This window comes from Aphelocoma coerulescens, chromosome 1 (genome assembly GCF_041296385.1).
Source record: "Aphelocoma coerulescens isolate FSJ_1873_10779 chromosome 1, UR_Acoe_1.0, whole genome shotgun sequence".
Taxonomy (NCBI): Eukaryota; Metazoa; Chordata; class Aves; order Passeriformes; family Corvidae; genus Aphelocoma; species Aphelocoma coerulescens.
The window spans coordinates 88,258,464-88,274,532 of NC_091013.1; the positions used below are offsets into that span (position 1 = coordinate 88,258,464).

The window sequence follows — 16,069 nt, forward strand, 5'->3', positions numbered from 1 at the left end:
AAAATGAAAACCTATGATTCAGCAGAGGTTAGCACTAAATAAATCAAATTCATATTTTATGTTTTCCACCCTAATCATTCATGTCACAGGTTTGACTGGTTCAATGATCCATGTTCAGATTTAAGAGCGTAGTGATTTACTTTCATGAAAGTGTAATGACAAAAAGGCTACAGAACTGTCCTTGGAGTAGAGTTTAAGTTGGCCAGGACTGTATAAAGAAATGATGATCCCATGGAAAGGAACAAAATGCAACGGTGTGTTACCATAGAGGCACCTGTAGTGAGGGGAGCAAACTGCAATTATGCAACAAAGTGACGGGGTTTGACATTCAGAGCTCTCTCTTTGGTCAGCAAATCCATACTGTGTTTTCTGTAAGCATCGAACCGCAGCAAGAGGTCATTGTATGCCTGCTTGCTGCATCCTAGCTGTCCTTGGAGCTCTTGAACCTTCAGATCTTTGTCAACTGCTGCTGCCTCTTTTTTGAGGCACCTTCCTGCTCTCTTCATGGCTTCTTCCACAGTCTCCAGCTTCTCCTCCAGCTTCTGGATCACCTGTTCTTTATCTTGCAGAGCTTTGCCCCTCTCCATAGCTGGGTTCAGTAGCTGCTCTTTCTCTTCATGTGCCCTCTCCAGCTTGGTTTGCAGCTCGCTGCCCTGAGCCCTCTGCTGACTTTCTGCCTGCTCAGCCCTTGCAGCAGCCTGTTGGTTCCTCTCCTGTAGGAGTTGAAGCTGCTTCTTTAGTGAATCCACCTCCCAGGCATAGGCACCTGCTTGCTGGCTCTGAGCTTCCAGCAGCTCCTTCTCTTGCTCCTGGGCTCTGTGACTCTCATAAGCATATTTCTCCTGCAAGGAGCATAACTGCTGCGAGAGCTTCCTGGCCTGGGCAGCCAGCCGGAACACTTCATCTTCCTTCTCTCTCACAGCCTGGCTGAAGAGTGCTTCCCTGTCCTGCTGCAGGCACTTGTTCTCCTCCCACAGCTGCACACACCGTTTCTTGTGTTCATTTTTGAACTGGATCATCTTTTCATGGTTTTTGGCCAGATCTATGAAGCGCTCCTCCAAATTCTGAATACGCTGGGTCTGGGTTTTAATTTTCATAGCATCCTCTGCCCTCAGTTTCTCCAGCTCCATGTTGAGCTGCTCCAGGTCTCTGCAGCGTTCATGTGTGTCATCCTCTTTCTTCTTCAGCATAGAGATAAGATGATGATGCTGTTCTAGGTGTGAAAGCAGCAGTGCCTCCTCACTCCTCTCAGAGCTCTCACAGAGTTCCTCCAGGCCTTTTGTCAGATCTTCCATGTCTTTGCCTGTCTCTAGATCACCTGTGGAGTTGGTCATCCCTGCTCCTGTCTCCTGAGCCATGGAGCCTGTCTCATGCAAAGACAAGACAAAATTGTATGGTGGCTGCTTCTGTTAGTGACACTCAGCATAATTAAACAGTGCCCAGTGGTTGTGTGGCCAACGTTGCTGCCATAAGCTGGAAGTCCAGAGAAACTGATGTGGGTGAACAGGGCCTCCCAAAACCAATGTCAGCCAGCAGCCTCACAGGCCTGCTGCCCTCCCCCTCCTCTGGTTCAGTCAGGCAGACTGAGACTCGAGGATGCCAGACTCCGTGAGCAAAAGCAAAGAATGTGGGCTTAGTATTTATGCAAGCCTATTCAATTGCTGATGACTAGCTTTGCTAATTATTCGTTCTCAGGGCATTGCTGTTGTAGCTACAAGAACTACTATTATATTTAGGTAAAAAGCTTGTAAGTGATAAAGCTGTAAATAATTCCTTACGCAATCCTTTTCCTCTGCCTTTATTTTCTCCTACAGCTCTGTATTGTAACTGAAAATAAAACACAGAGGGTTACGTCAAACTTCTAATTGATTTACAAGATTTCTATGATAGTACATTGCTTGTTAAAAATAACTGAATAGCCTGATGCCATGCTTAGAGATTTATGAATCAAATAAAAGATCTACATAATGTTAATAATTAGTGAATACCCTGTGATACAAAGCCTCTGTGCCTGGAGAAACAGTTCCTCATCTGAGTTTTCACACTGATCTGCTGGATTATTTTAGGCATGTAATTTTAAAAATCTGGTTCTTCATGTGAAAATAAGGAAAGCATTTATATTACATATGCAGCAAATGATTGTTAGTGCTGAATCACAAAGCATGCTACCCAGACATTTGAAAAATTAGCCTACAGCTCATCTACAAGTTTTTCATTTGGATGCAGACCTGAAACAGACATATCAGAATGCTGATAATCAGGTTTTGTGAATTCCTGACTTTTGACTGGAGGTAAAGATAGGATGTAAGAAGGAGCCAGCTTAAAGCAAGGATGAAAGAGAATGTACAACAAAAATGAATAAACACCTGTGGAGCACGAAGAATTTCAGAGCTGTGTAGTAGCGACTGCAGTTCAGACACCAGCTCCACCTCTGCTGTCCTGCACTCACTGCTGTTGCTACCTTAGATCCTCTGCAAATGATGGAGCAGAGGGGGAAGGACTGAAAGGTTTAGGCCATCCAGTGGAAATAAAATGAAGAGTAGGGTTTAAGAAGAGAAAACTATTTTTTTACCAGGTGTTTTCTTTCTCCTGTCTGTTTGTTGTCTCTTCTATTGTGAGGTTCTGTTTCCATAGAGGTAAGACGCTGAATCCAGTCATCCCAGAGCTCATGACCTCATCCAGGCTGGTTGGAGCCCATCCAGCCCCACCAGGGTGGCTGAAAGAGCTGGCAATGTTTCTTAGCAAACAAACATTGCTGACACTCTCAAAAGAATGCAGATTTGGAAAAGGAAAGAGAATTTCCACAAGCTTGAAGAACTCCTCATTCTTGGCTTACGCCCTGCACATGCCAGAGGAGATCAGAATAGCAGACTCTGACCTCAGAACACGCTGAAGGTCCATGGAAAATAAAGACACACCTTGCCCTGAACAACTTACTACTTTATTCAGCAGCTAATAAAAAGTCTGGCAGATAGGATAGGGAAGGGAAAAATAAATGCAACTGGAAGAAAAAACTCAGTGCAGATTTTGCTGAATCCTCTGGAAAAGGATACAAAGGAGAAATAAGAGAGTGCTATGGGTAACAGACATGAAACGGACAAGAGGGACAGTACGCATTTCAAAATGGGTAAAATCAAAGCAATGGGAGTTGCTACACCAGCTCAAGGTCTGCAGCCTTACTTGCAGAGATAGGAGGTTTCTGAACACAGAGCATGAAAGGAGAGCTGGGACTTTGAAGCCTGGTTCATAGCAAGTGAAAATAGTGTCATTTGGAAGATATACACACACATATATATGCCTATACACACATATATTAAAAAAAAATAAATTATGGGCTAAAGCAAAGATGAACTTTTATCATGAATGAGAAAAGAGGAAGTGTTGTGTTTCTCCAGACAAGAATGAATATACATAAAGATATCCTAGGAGTGTGGCTGCTTTGATTCTTAATTCCAGTTCACCTTTATGACAAAGCATAACTGTTAATTTATCAAACTGCCCTTTAATGAGTAGCTAATTATGCACCTTTAAAATTTTGGTTATGGATGACTAAAAGCTTTGCCTTTGACTTGAGAGCAAAGTAACAAGTTTCTTGAAGCTTTTTGTCTTAATCAGCTTCCCAACTCACATTTCTCTATCAGCATATTATCATACTACTGAAGTTAGGAATTCTGCACACAATGAAATAAAAGGTATTAAAAACTGGGGAGGAACTTCTGTACTTAACGGACAGTTTTTGTTACTTGGTTCAGTTTCTTGATTAACCTAGATAAGTACATAGTACTCCTGTGTCATTAGTTAATCAAACTAGTTAATTACAAGTGCAATGTCCAAGTAAATCTTGCATTCATGTTCAGGTAGCTTTTCAAAATTTGAGGTTTGTTCTATTACTATAATGGTACTCAGTGTCTTTTGAGATACCAAAAAAAATTCTGTGTCAGTCTTTACGAGCATTAAAAGAATAGCAAGATACGGAATGTGTTCTACTTGATGAGAAGACAAGGAGATTGCCACTGTCACAAACCAAATACTTTTTTTTTGATAGCAGTGAAGTTTAAGTATTAAAATTTTGTAGAGTAGAGAACACAGCAGATTACAGGACACTTGCCTGCGAATCTGGAGCCTTAAGAACCCATCCCTAAAATTGAACCCAAAGCTGTTTTGACTTAGCAATATATTTGAGCAATATATTCACAGGAGATACAATTGCAACAAAAACATTAATCCTGGGAAACTGTTGGTCATGTTCACAGCAACCTATGTTTTCAAGTGAAAAATTAATTCATATAGGGAGTGAATACAAATAAATTAGGTGCCTCTTCTTTTTCAGAATCACCATCCTTTCAGGAGCGGCGCTTCAAGAATGTAGAATCAAAGCAGCAGCTGTACCATTTTGGTAAAAATACATTGTTCTGAAGTGTCATGTGCACATGTTCCCTAGCCAAAAAGTGTTTTGTATATGTCTGGCAAAGTGGAAGATGTAACAGTTACCGATCTCATACAAAACACTTGAAGCAGTAAGATATCAAAGACTGGCAAACTGCTTTTGACATTTGTAAACTCCACAGATGGCCTGGTTGATGAGAGAGAAAGTGGGTTCCCTGGCAGGTTGAATATCATCTTTCCTTTTTTTTCCATTCATAGTGTATAATAAAATACCAAGTAGTATTTAAATTTCTATGATTCAATCAAGGAATTGAGTTGGAGCTGTGAAGAGCTCCCTTCTCCCCTCTACTCTAACTGAAGTGAAAGATTCCATCAGCTTTTAGACTTAACTGGAGTAAATAAGTGTTCACTTACTTTCAAAAATGTTTTCTGTCTACATTTTGTTACATTGCATGCTGAACGGCTAACGTAAGCCGCTGGCATTTAATAAACATAGAATTCCTATTTAGTTTTAATAGGCTGCTTTTATTTTTAAAAAAACAAAAGGAACATATTTTGAATTTTATGTATTTATCTACTGGTAGCATGCATTTCTACATATTTCAAACTCCAGTTTTATTTCCTATGGCTCTAAACTAAGCCAAGCCCACCACAGTCCCATCAGACTCCTAACGGTGGCGCTGAAGCACAGGTAAGTTGACTTCTTGCAAAAAAACCCAAGCTAATGGATACGGGTACAAACAAATGCACTTTGGAGAATAAATACCCAAAATACTTGTCATCACTAAAATCGGCACATTTAGATCATTTAGAGTAGCACTGGAATAAAAAAAAAAGTTTCATCTTTACATCTTCAGCACTTAAAACGAAGTATTGTATGCTAGCAAGATGATGAACACAAATATAAAGCAAACCCTGATTTTTTACAGTACGTTGGAACTAAGTCCTCTGCACCTTGTAGAATAGGACATCGGCAGTGCCACTTCATATCATGTAACTTTCATGTCCTAGAAATGTACAATTACAACTAGAGGAACTTTCAAAACACTAAATTCTTCATACCCATATTCCGTGCTGGTGAGATCTAGCATGGCATAATGATGATACAAACACATGCTAACGAGCTTTAACACTAATGGTGCTGTCTTATCAGTAAGACTTCATGAACAATTCTAACAATGCACGGAAACAGTTGACTTGTTCTTATAGTTCTGCTGGTTATTTGTATCATTTAAGGGATCAGCAGTGCTTCAGTTAGACAACACAGTCATCCAGATATCACAGCTACCTCTGAGTTCTGTAAGCACCTTCTTTCTTGAAGTTGTTTTCAGTCAATAAGAAATTTTAAAGTCCCTTGAATTTACATAATGATCTTCAAGCAGATGTTTAATTTGAAATACAAAGTGACATTTGACAGCAGAAATCTAGAAGCATAACAGAGAAGAAACTGTCAAAAAGCTACTGTGTCCCTCTTCCAAGTTCCACCCTCACACTTTCAGTTTCATTCCCAAGGTTTCTTTTTGACGCTAACAATTTAAAAGCCCCCCTATTTTGTCAATTTTGCAACCATAAGCATCCTGAGAGGTAGTGTATCTTCTATCCAGGTGTTTGGAGAGTTCATCATCTTCTCCCAAAGGGCAGTTTCATCTGAAGTAGAATCCATCCAGTCTACTCTAGTTCCATAGCTTTTGCCTAGAAAAATGTCAGTTTTAAGAGAAAGATTATTTAATATGCTGCAGAGTTAAGCACAGACAATCAAATTTGCCTGCTCTGTCAAATACAATTAACAACATTTTCACACAAATTTCATCATATTTCTCCAGATTTTTTCCTTTTTGTCCTTGGGCTTTTTGTCCAAACCCAAGGAAAAAGATGTCAATTGCCCATACATCTCAGAAGGTTTAACAATAAAACAGGGTACTGATTTTGCACTGAAATGCAAATTGAGATTTACTGTTCTAATTTGTAACTTAGGTTATTCTGGTGAACCATGCAAGAAGTTAATTTGTGAAAAATAATTTTTACATTGTATTTCCTGAGAAGACTCCAAACACATCCTCCCCTCAGATCAGAGAGCAAAATGAAAGGGACAAATAGAAGAATTGTATGTTTTTCCTGTTATTATATCTGCACACCTTATAGTGCCCTTATGCTAAAAACTTGCTTGCATTTATAATTTTTCCTATTCAATATCTTCAAATCTTATCCTGCATTCCTGATCTATCCTTTTATTTCCACCCTCTGCTGTATTTTTTTGCATGAGTAAGTTTGCAAAACATTATCAGATTTCAAGTGCAGGAATAGCATATTCTTGTACTTGAAACAGTACCAGGTACAATGTATGGCCAGGCAAAGATTTATTTTTAATATTTCTTCTTTTCAGCCATCCTAACCCTCCTAGCACTACTATTATTTACATCTCAGGATCTGTTCTGAAGAATAGGTACCTTACTGAGTGAAACACTTCAGTAAGCAGAAAAGAAAGACTGAAAGAGAAGAGAAGAAATGGAAAAGGGTGGGGGAAAAAAAAAAAGGAAAGATTACTTTGTAAATTAAGTATTAGTGTGGTAATTGTCCAGTACCTGTTCCAAGGCCTATCCGGATGCCTCCCAAAAAGTGGTTTGCTAGTTTGTTGTGATCCCAGACTGTGAGTTCTATGCAGGCTTCTTTTAAATCTTCTGGCCTAAAGCCATCATAGACCATGGTGTGGTTGAATACTGGGTTTGTAGTTTTTGCAACTGTCCTTGTTTTCTGGCGACTTTTTCTGCTGGTGTCTGGAAGAATGGTACTTCAGAGAGAAAAGCACTGTTAGTTTGCACTTGCACAGCACAGCCTGCATTAAACCTACTGAAAAGGCAAAAGCTCCTGATTAACACAGTGCTTTGTATATTAAAATATGACTGAAGATAAGGTGCTTTACAGAGATGGAGTGAAGGGTCATATTCTCAGCCCCTTACAGGAAATACTGGCAGCAGGTATCCACCCTTGCGCTTCAGAGGATGGAAGGGCAAGCCAGGTGGGGAAGAGGCACAACTGAGTTTATTTGCTGTGTTATCACTGATGACACTGAAACATTTTGTTGCTGCCAGAGATCTCCCCAACTATCTTGTTATTCTTATCTCTTCACATTTTTAGTCTGTAGATGGAAAGGAAGGGGGAACAAATACAAGTATGTATTCACACTATTCAACTATTTCACTCTTCTGTCTCCTCCCAAAATTTGATAAGCTAAACCATGTTCTCACACAAACATGCTTTGCTTAAATGTGAATAAAAGCCAGAACAGTTTGACTAGTCCTTCCACCAAATGACTGGGAGACAAAACCAAAGTGTAGTAATGACACAGGAAACTCTCCCAGTAAGTTTTACTTGGTGGCACATACTTAGCATCTGGAAGTTGTAAACTATGCAGGATAATTTGCACTACAATAAAGGAGAACCAGAAAACAATTCAGTGTTCTTTTAATATAAATGTAGAAAAAGAAGAGACAATTAGAAAGCACAATGGTGCATTATTAGGCCACCATGTTTAATGACTTCAACCACAATTCTTACCACTTAATAAAGGAGTTGAGCCTATTGCCTCTCAGAAGAGGGAGGTTATGGCATTCCTTCACCCAGATGTGGACCTCACCAGTAGATACAGTCTTCTTTCCTGTAAAAATAAAACATCTGCTTAAGCAGAAGCTTTTTAAAGGTATTTTCTCTGATGCAACAGTTCTTGCCCATTTGTGGAGGTGATATTCAGCCTAGACTTGTTATCTCACATCTTAATTCAATATTGCTCTCTGTACTCTGGAAGTTGAAATCTTCATCCCATCAAAGTACTGCAAGATCACATCATGTCTGCATTCCTACAGTGACCTTTCTTCTGTTACAACTAAGCGAACACATGCTACTGGTCTTCTCTTCCCAAGACTCCTAGATAAGCAGATCAGCTTGTCCTCAGCCTATGTGATGTTAGCATTTATTGTTGCTTGTACTTTCAAATAAGCTCCTTTATGCTCTTAGTATATTTGATTCTTACTGACTGACTGGCTGTGTGGATTAAAGACCTGACCTGGCTTCACTCTCAGATTGGTCCATTATCTGTTGCCAGACAAGATTAAACCAAACTGATCAGACTGCTATAAATTTTGGCATTCTAAATACTTGCTGCAACTTCCTACATCTAGTATTGCTTGAAATTCAGTGTGTTGTCATTGTTTAGCACACCACAGCACCTACCTAATGATTTATAATCTCTAAAACTATTGAGAAAACAGAATTTTGTTACACATACAGATTGTATTACAAATCTTAGATTGTAACAATGAGGTAATTTCTTCATAAGTAACATTAAAAACAAAAAAATATCTCAAAATGGTCTTTGGGGTTCTTAACTGTATTCACAACCAGGGTGACTTAATCATTTAGAAAGAAAACAGAAAATCTACTTTTATGTTGAAAGAAGCTGTCTGAAGTGAATGACAAACATTAAACAAGGGGGTTTTTTTAATTAAAAAAAAAAAACAAAAAACAACAAAACAAACAAAAAACTCCCCACACAAAACCCCCAAAGGCTTGACAAACCCAAGAAAAGCAGCAATGTTTACCTCCAATTGGATGTGGGACATACTGGAGGGCTAGTTTCATCTCCCCTCTGTTTTCTAGATTAAGAGTTATTGCTGAAGTCTGAAATGAAAAAAGAAATTAAACCAAACATCTGATATTAAAGTGGTGCTGCACTTGCTCCCTATTTTCAGAAGGTTTACTCCATATTTGGTTAACAAGTGCCTTCAGATTTCTGTTGCAGCAATATGACATAATGAGAAATACCTTGAAGTTCCTAGTCCTTAGACTGTGAGAAAGTTTTTCCTGCTGTAATAGCTAGCTAGACCAAAAGACATCTCAGAACTGTATTTCTGTTTTCCAGTGCATAAGTATTTATGGTTATAATCAGCACAAAACTCACAGAGCACACAAGACCAAGCCTAAATAATGTCTTTGTTTTGCACTTACACAGCAGAAAGTGCAAAACAGACAACCTACCCTTGGCTTGAGGGGAAACCAGCTGATCTGCTTATTGGATGGATCATTCCAGTCCCAAGCTCCTAAATCCAACTCCACTTCACCAAGGAAGCTATTCCTCCCAAAGGTATCATTGTGCCAGACAGAGATATTGAGGCTTTGATTCTTTAGGAGATCCTTCTCAATTTTATACTGCCAAGAAGAAGTAAAAAAAAAAAATTAAAACAAGCTGAATTTTTACCAGTGCTGTGTCTGAAAGTGATAAGGTTAGAAAAAAAGTGTCTGGATTTATCCATAACTGCCCACTTCTGCATTTCAGAAAGCAAACAAACAAACCACAATAAAACCCAACTGTTTACTTTTTATTTCTGTCATCTTAAACTCATACATGGCTTGTGTTTGTTTACAAGAAGTATAGAACAACCAGTGATCTCAATCCAGAGATCACCACAGAGTTAACCTATCACTGGAAGGACTTAGCCAGTTCTGCAGAGCAATCCCTCTCATGCTAATGTCTCTTTTGAGTGCAATCTAGACATGAGCCTAAAAGTTGAGGTTCCTCACACATCACACATGCAGTATATTATATCTAGTAATAGTTTGATAAATACCCGCAGTATTTCATTATAGACTGGATTAAAAGTTTTCTTTTTGACAGAGGTCTTCCGTTTGCCCAGTCTGTATTTTTCTGGAAGCAGGTAGGTCTTTACATACCTAAAATTTAGACAGGGTTATTAGAAGAGTTAAACCAAAAACCAAAAAAATCCAGACCCTCTCCAACTTCATGTTCCTAAACACAAAAATATTTCTTATAAAGTAAAAGAAATGCACTTAAGTACACATTTGCTATTCAGCTTGTATATTTAAGAAATAGAACAGCAGTGGTGATGTGTAATATCATCACTTTCTTATAATATCCTTCTCCAGGGGAAATTCTGTTGAGATATCTCCTTGGCACAAAAAAATGCGGAATATATAACTGTAGCAGAATCAAATATCATATTTATAGGTGCTGATCCTACTGAAAACATATCAAAGCAGCATTTACCATCTGAAAAGTGGCATTTTAAAGGAGAATTTAATATTCTTAAAGGTTTGAATCTCCTATGTTAATATATATACACCAATTTATAATGGCAATTCTATATTCAATTGTGGATTCAAAAATACAAAAAGCAAGGAATTTTCCTGCTTCTTCTAAACCGTGGGATACTTTTCTCTCTCACAAAGGTATTTGCAGAGTTCTGTAAACTAAGAACACCTGCGACCTTGTGGAACTATGTTTATGGTACAGTAGAAAAATATTTTGACAATGGATGTTTTAGGATTTTAGCCAATCACCCCCAAGGGGTGGCTGATCCTTTGTCCAATTAGACTATGAAAAAAAAGTCTATAAAAGAGTTTGTAAACTAATTAAATCAATCAATCTTGCTGCACAATTCCTGCCTGCTGGATCTTCTCTCCTCCTCCCTAAGGCTGCAGGACACAGTAATACGGACAGCAGAAATATTCAATCAGAGTATGTCATAGGTTAGCAAGCATAGTCCTGGAAGTGATGCTCTTGCAAAGGGGTGCTTACAGCTTCCTCTGTGACCTGACAGAACCTATCAGCTGGCCAGTTTAAATATGGACAATTTTTTAAGGCACTTAAAATTTTGATCACCTCTGTGATCCACACTTAAGAACAGACAAGCCCCAGGCAGAGCTCTCTCGTTTCCGGCGCTGGGACAGGTGGCTGCGGGCCCCATGCGGGGGCTGGCAGGCCCGGCTCAGGCCCTGCTTGGGCCAGACCAGGCCGGGCCACGGCCATCCTGGAGCAGATGGGCCCTGGTCCACCCGCGGAACCCCCCACAGCCCTGCTCTGTGCAGACAGAGCGGCCCGGTTCCCCCTCTCCAGTGTGACCAAGATTCAGCCAAAAGCTGCCCACCGGCAAAACATCACGTAACCAACAGCCATAAGCGAAATTCCAGCTGCAAGGCCGAGGTGAGATTAACCCTTTTAGTGCTGTGAAGAGCTGAAAACCTGAGGGAGAAGAAAGAGGAGATGCTTAAAGCTGAAATTCTGTTGTAAAGCTATGGTGGTGATGGACTACGATGTATCAGAGTATCCCGTTGTAATTTCATGAAGGCATGGGCGGTGGAGCGTTCAACTTGTACTTGTGAGCAAAAGCACCTGCGCTGAGATAGGCAGATGCTGAAGCAGCTGTAATTTCATGAGAAGTTTGAACAGGGAGAGATGGAAGCGATGAGAACTTTTGCTCCAAATGGGAAAGGAGAAGACCTCAGTTCCTAGAGATGCTCCCAGAGATAGTCCTAGAGATGAAGATGAGGAGGATCCTTTGCTCCCAGGGAAGGAGAAGGGCCTCTGTTCTTAGAGATGAAATGCTCCCAAAGATGAGTGAAGAGAACTTCTGCTTCTGAACAGCTCAACCTTAAAACTGCACCCCAGTAGCTCAAGATTGGACCCTAGAAAGCAGTTGTGGGAAAAGCTGCAAGTCAGGGGAAGGGACTCAGACATGATGCGAGCAGAGAACCAACCCAGGTGACTATCTCGTGATAATTCCTCCATAGCATGATCAAGAGAGACTCCTCTTCCTAAATGAACTGAACAAGGCTATTATGGAAGTGGTAAACAGACTGAACATCTCAAGGGTTGTCTTTTTATATTGTCAGTGGGAGAAGGGAGAAAGGTAGGAGGAGAAATGTTCTGAAGGTGTGGTATGATTTTTTTTTTTCTCTTTTCTTTTTCCTTATTTTAGGTCTATTAATAAACTTCTTTATATTCTTTTAAGTTTGGTGCCTGCTTTGCTTTCCTCCTAATTCTTATCTCACAGAAGGTAAATAGTAATGAGTATTTTGGACCAAACCACTACACTAAATTGGTGTTTCCTCCCAGTTACAAACCGAACCAGCTACAAAGTAAAAAAAAAAAATCCACAAAGTACAATACAGCCTCCTTATTTATTTCTTGGGTGGTTTACTCCAGCAGCTTAGAGACCCAGCAGTTTTCGTTTCCACGTTAAAAGAAAAAAACTTCCATTAGAAAAGAAATACATTCTTTGTACTTACGGGTCTGAACGCTGTCGCTTAACATCGGCTACTGCCAGGTCTTTACACTGACAAATAAAAATGTGGAGCTCGTTCAGCTGTTCTACATAATCAATGGCAAACTGAATGTTCCCCTTCACATCAACATTGCCAAAGTCTGCACTATAGATGCTCATTAGGCTGCCGCTCACCTGCATCATACAAGAGGAGAAATATTTTCCAGACATTGCATTTCACCAGATGCTTCAAGATCGGGGTAGAGGTTGTGCTCAGGATTCAACCAGTAAAGAAATCGACTGTGTTTCTTTAGATATAATAACAAAATGTAATGGACACTATTATACAAGCTTCTCAGCAAGCAGATTAATGAAAGAAATATAATTGGAAATCAAAGATGTTAGGTCAAGTTTTTTACAAAAAAATTTGAATGGTTTTACTGCATTGAGATAGAAGAAATTGAATTATAGGATGCTGTAGATGTGAAGATTGCCTGTGCTCAGATCCTTGAAATATTACTTCTACATCTCCTCAGCTGATCTTCCTTGCAGAATGCAGAGCCTAAGAGTTTAGGACAACAGACCTTCTTAAAATACTAACAAAAAGATTAGTAGATAAAGTCTACATGGCTGAATTATGTACCTAAATATGTAACTAAATAAAACACTGAAAATTAAATACTGCATACAGAAGAGAAGAAAGATGTATATATATATATAGATAGATATTTTATTTGGACATCCTTACCCAAAATTCTGTTTTTCTTAATCAAAATCCACATAAACCAATGACTTTTGGTTAGCTAGTTGACTGACTCAGCTGCATGCCTGATATACCAATTACATTTCCTGCTTTCACTTATCTTTCTCCCCTTTCTCCATTTCTAAATGTTTGTTCTATATGAATTATTCCTCATTTTCAGCTACAAGTGTAAGCTCTTAGGGTAAAATCCATCTCTTTGTTCATAGCCCTGAACAAGCTCCAGTATATTACTAGAAAAAAAAATTGAAATCTACTTAATTTTACTTTATTTCCTTCAGGCAATTCCATGCAAGGTATTACATTATGTTCATATAACAGAAATGGAAAGAAGGAGATAGAGATAGCAAGGGAAGAAAGATAAGAGGAATGAGAAGAGAGCCAAAATAATATTGGAGAAATTAGCAAAAGCAGAGTGCCATTAAAATAGTGCTTTGGTTTACATACAGAAGATAAGGAGGCCATGCCAGAAGAGCTGCTAATATTGGTTAGAGAGCTGGGACTCTTCTTGATTCTGCCAAAGGAATAACTGCTTTCTGATGTTGTATCTGTCTCTCTGTCATCACTCTACAAAAACATCACAGAAAGAAAGTCTATGTACGTTCTTTACAGTCACAAGGAAAATTTTAATAAAACAAAACCAAACAAACAGAATTTTAATGCAGATTGAGACTCAGTGGAAGCCTGAATTTAAATTCCCTTGTAGTGCAACATGAATAATATTTCTTGAATTAGGTCATGCATTTAAAGTTGAAAGGGAGTTTTTCTGATGAACAGCTTACACTGATAATTTTTTTAAGCAGCAATGCATCTAGGTTTGGGGGTTTGTTTGTTTTATATCTCAAACAGCAATGAAAAATTACAAAGTTAAGTTTATTAGGACAATTAAACTCAACTTCTCTGTGTCACTGTCTCATGCATAACGTATGCAATTGATAATGCTCTGTTCTTTTACTAGTCTTTTCTGTTATATAGTAAATGCTGTCAGTTCTGTGCCTCTGTCTTGAGGGCAGCTGGCTGGAAGGTAACATTCATAGAACAGCACTGGGTACAGTGAATGGTTTTTGCAAAGTCTTTCTTGCAAGAGGGCAAGCAGGGCTTTGCTTTTCCATGAGGGAATTGCAGTTTTTGTTTCAGTTTTTGTTTCCTTGGTCATTATCAGGTTATGTACTCACAACCCCGTTCTATCTCAATGCTCTCTCTGCACTAAAGAATTGATTTCCTTCCCACATGTGCCTTGCTATGCAAGCTGTTAAAGACAACTTCATCTTCCTATTGTATTCCACCCAGGAACAATTTACAAGGTCTCCCTGCTCCTTTAAACAGTTTTGAACTGATGTCATAGATCTTCTAATAGCAGATACAAGATTAGTAAACAACAATTTCCACACACATTAAGAAAATAATTATTTCTAGAAATAAACATTTAGCATATAAGGACTTTTTCAAATTGCTTATAAAATCTTGTTACGTCTATACCGTTAAGTAAAAGCAGACCAGGATTGTTCTTCAGTTCAGAGGTCAATGGTAAGGAGTGAATAATGTCCAGCCTACCTAGGGCAAAGCTTCTTGAGAGAAAATTGCTATGGATAGTGCTATTTGGGACTGCACAAAATAAATCCAGGGAGTGAAGTAACAGTTAAGCAGTGTGGATAATCAGTCCGGTTACCTGGACCCTTTGAAAGACAGAAAAATCCTAAGTCCTCCTACAGGGCAAGGATATATGGTGATTAGACAAGGGGGAATTGGCTTTAAAGTAACTGATGATAGGTTTAGATAAGATATTAGGAAGAAATTTTTCACTGTAAGGGTGGTGAAGCACTGGCACAGGTTGCCAAGAGAAGTTGTGGCTGACCCATCTCTAGAAGTGTTCAAGGCCAGGTTGGATGGAGTCCTGAGCAACCTGGTCTAGTGGGAAGTGTCCCTGCCCATGGCAGGGGGTTGGAACTGGATGATCTTTAAGGTCCCTTCCAAACCAAACCATTCTATGATTCTGTGATAGAGAATCATAGATATCATAGGCCAGACAGTTCAAATTGCTTATCACTTTCAAATTTGAGTGCAATTTTAGGAGATTTGAACATGGCCTCAGAGCTTATTGCAAGGTTCACACCACAATGATGATAATAACAATAATCAGGCATGACATGTAGTTGGGAATTCTGAAATTTTACTTGCACAGAGTTAATGGTCGGGTACCCGAAACTGTAACATTTCAGAGATGCAGCTTACCTCTTCCTGTAGGAATGATGGTACTGACTTGCTCAGTCCTTTGAGTTTTTCAGGATTGGAAAACAGTTTATCAGGCTGTGAAGGCACTGTGGAAACTGAAAAGCAGTAATTCAAAAGGCTTCAAAAACACGTTTGTACATCGGAACTGTGAGACTCCATAACAGGACACAGAAACAAACCACTTTGGATGAAATACATGCACATGCACAACCAGCTTGGATGCAAGGGGGTTTTTTCCCCCCACAGGATTCAGAGAAGCTATCATTAGGAAGAGTAATCTACTTTGGCATCCTCTATGACAGTGACCAACAAACTTTGACAGGACCAGAAATGTTGCTTGACATGAGGTAGCCTGGGTGCTGCAGCAAATTCTGATCAAAAGAGATGAAGAAAACATTGCAGATTACCTTCTAGATTTTCTTCCTAGAACAAGGATAAGCACACATGTGCACTAACCATATCATCACTGACATTAGAATCATCATAAGATTCCTAGTAAGAAGTCAGCAGAGAAGCCAAACTCTGTTCTTTTATTTACTCAGTCTATTTAACTGCAATAGGCAAATTTGTGTAAATCAAGCAAATTCTAGACCTGACCAAGGAAGTTGCAAGTATTCTTACTTAATTATAAGATGCC

At 39.1% G+C, this 16,069-nt stretch overlaps 2 protein-coding genes across 7 annotated transcripts in view; both read right to left on the reverse strand.

Moving 5' to 3' along the window:
- Positions 1-299: 299 nt before the first annotated feature.
- CCDC89 (coiled-coil domain containing 89) lies at positions 300-1,358 on the reverse strand. Its single transcript, XM_069030981.1, has one exon. It carries the CDS (start codon positions 1,356-1,358, stop codon positions 300-302), a length of 1,059 nt encoding a protein of 352 aa, XP_068887082.1.
- Positions 1,359-4,890: 3,532 nt separating this feature from the next.
- SYTL2 (synaptotagmin like 2) overlaps positions 4,891-16,069 on the reverse strand; it is a 57,206-nt gene continuing 46,027 nt past the window's right edge. For 4 of the 6 annotated variants that reach the window (XM_069016150.1, XM_069016140.1, XM_069016133.1 and 1 more), the window contains 9 exons: positions 15,433-15,527; positions 13,648-13,767; positions 12,466-12,635; positions 10,008-10,110; positions 9,418-9,588; positions 8,982-9,060; positions 7,942-8,041; positions 6,969-7,174; positions 4,891-6,078 (listed from right to left, as the gene is read on the reverse strand). In XM_069016150.1, the coding sequence (XP_068872251.1) occupies positions 5,933-6,078; positions 6,969-7,174; positions 7,942-8,041; positions 8,982-9,060; positions 9,418-9,588; positions 10,008-10,110; positions 12,466-12,635; positions 13,648-13,767; positions 15,433-15,527 (1,190 nt within the window). In that variant the 3' untranslated portion in view covers positions 4,891-5,932. Of the gene's footprint in view, positions 6,079-6,968; positions 7,175-7,941; positions 8,042-8,981; positions 9,061-9,417; positions 9,589-10,007; positions 10,111-12,465; positions 12,636-13,647; positions 13,768-15,432; positions 15,528-16,069 lie in introns of those variants that run through there. The other 2 variants (XM_069016155.1, XM_069016159.1) reach the window with 2 other exon arrangements.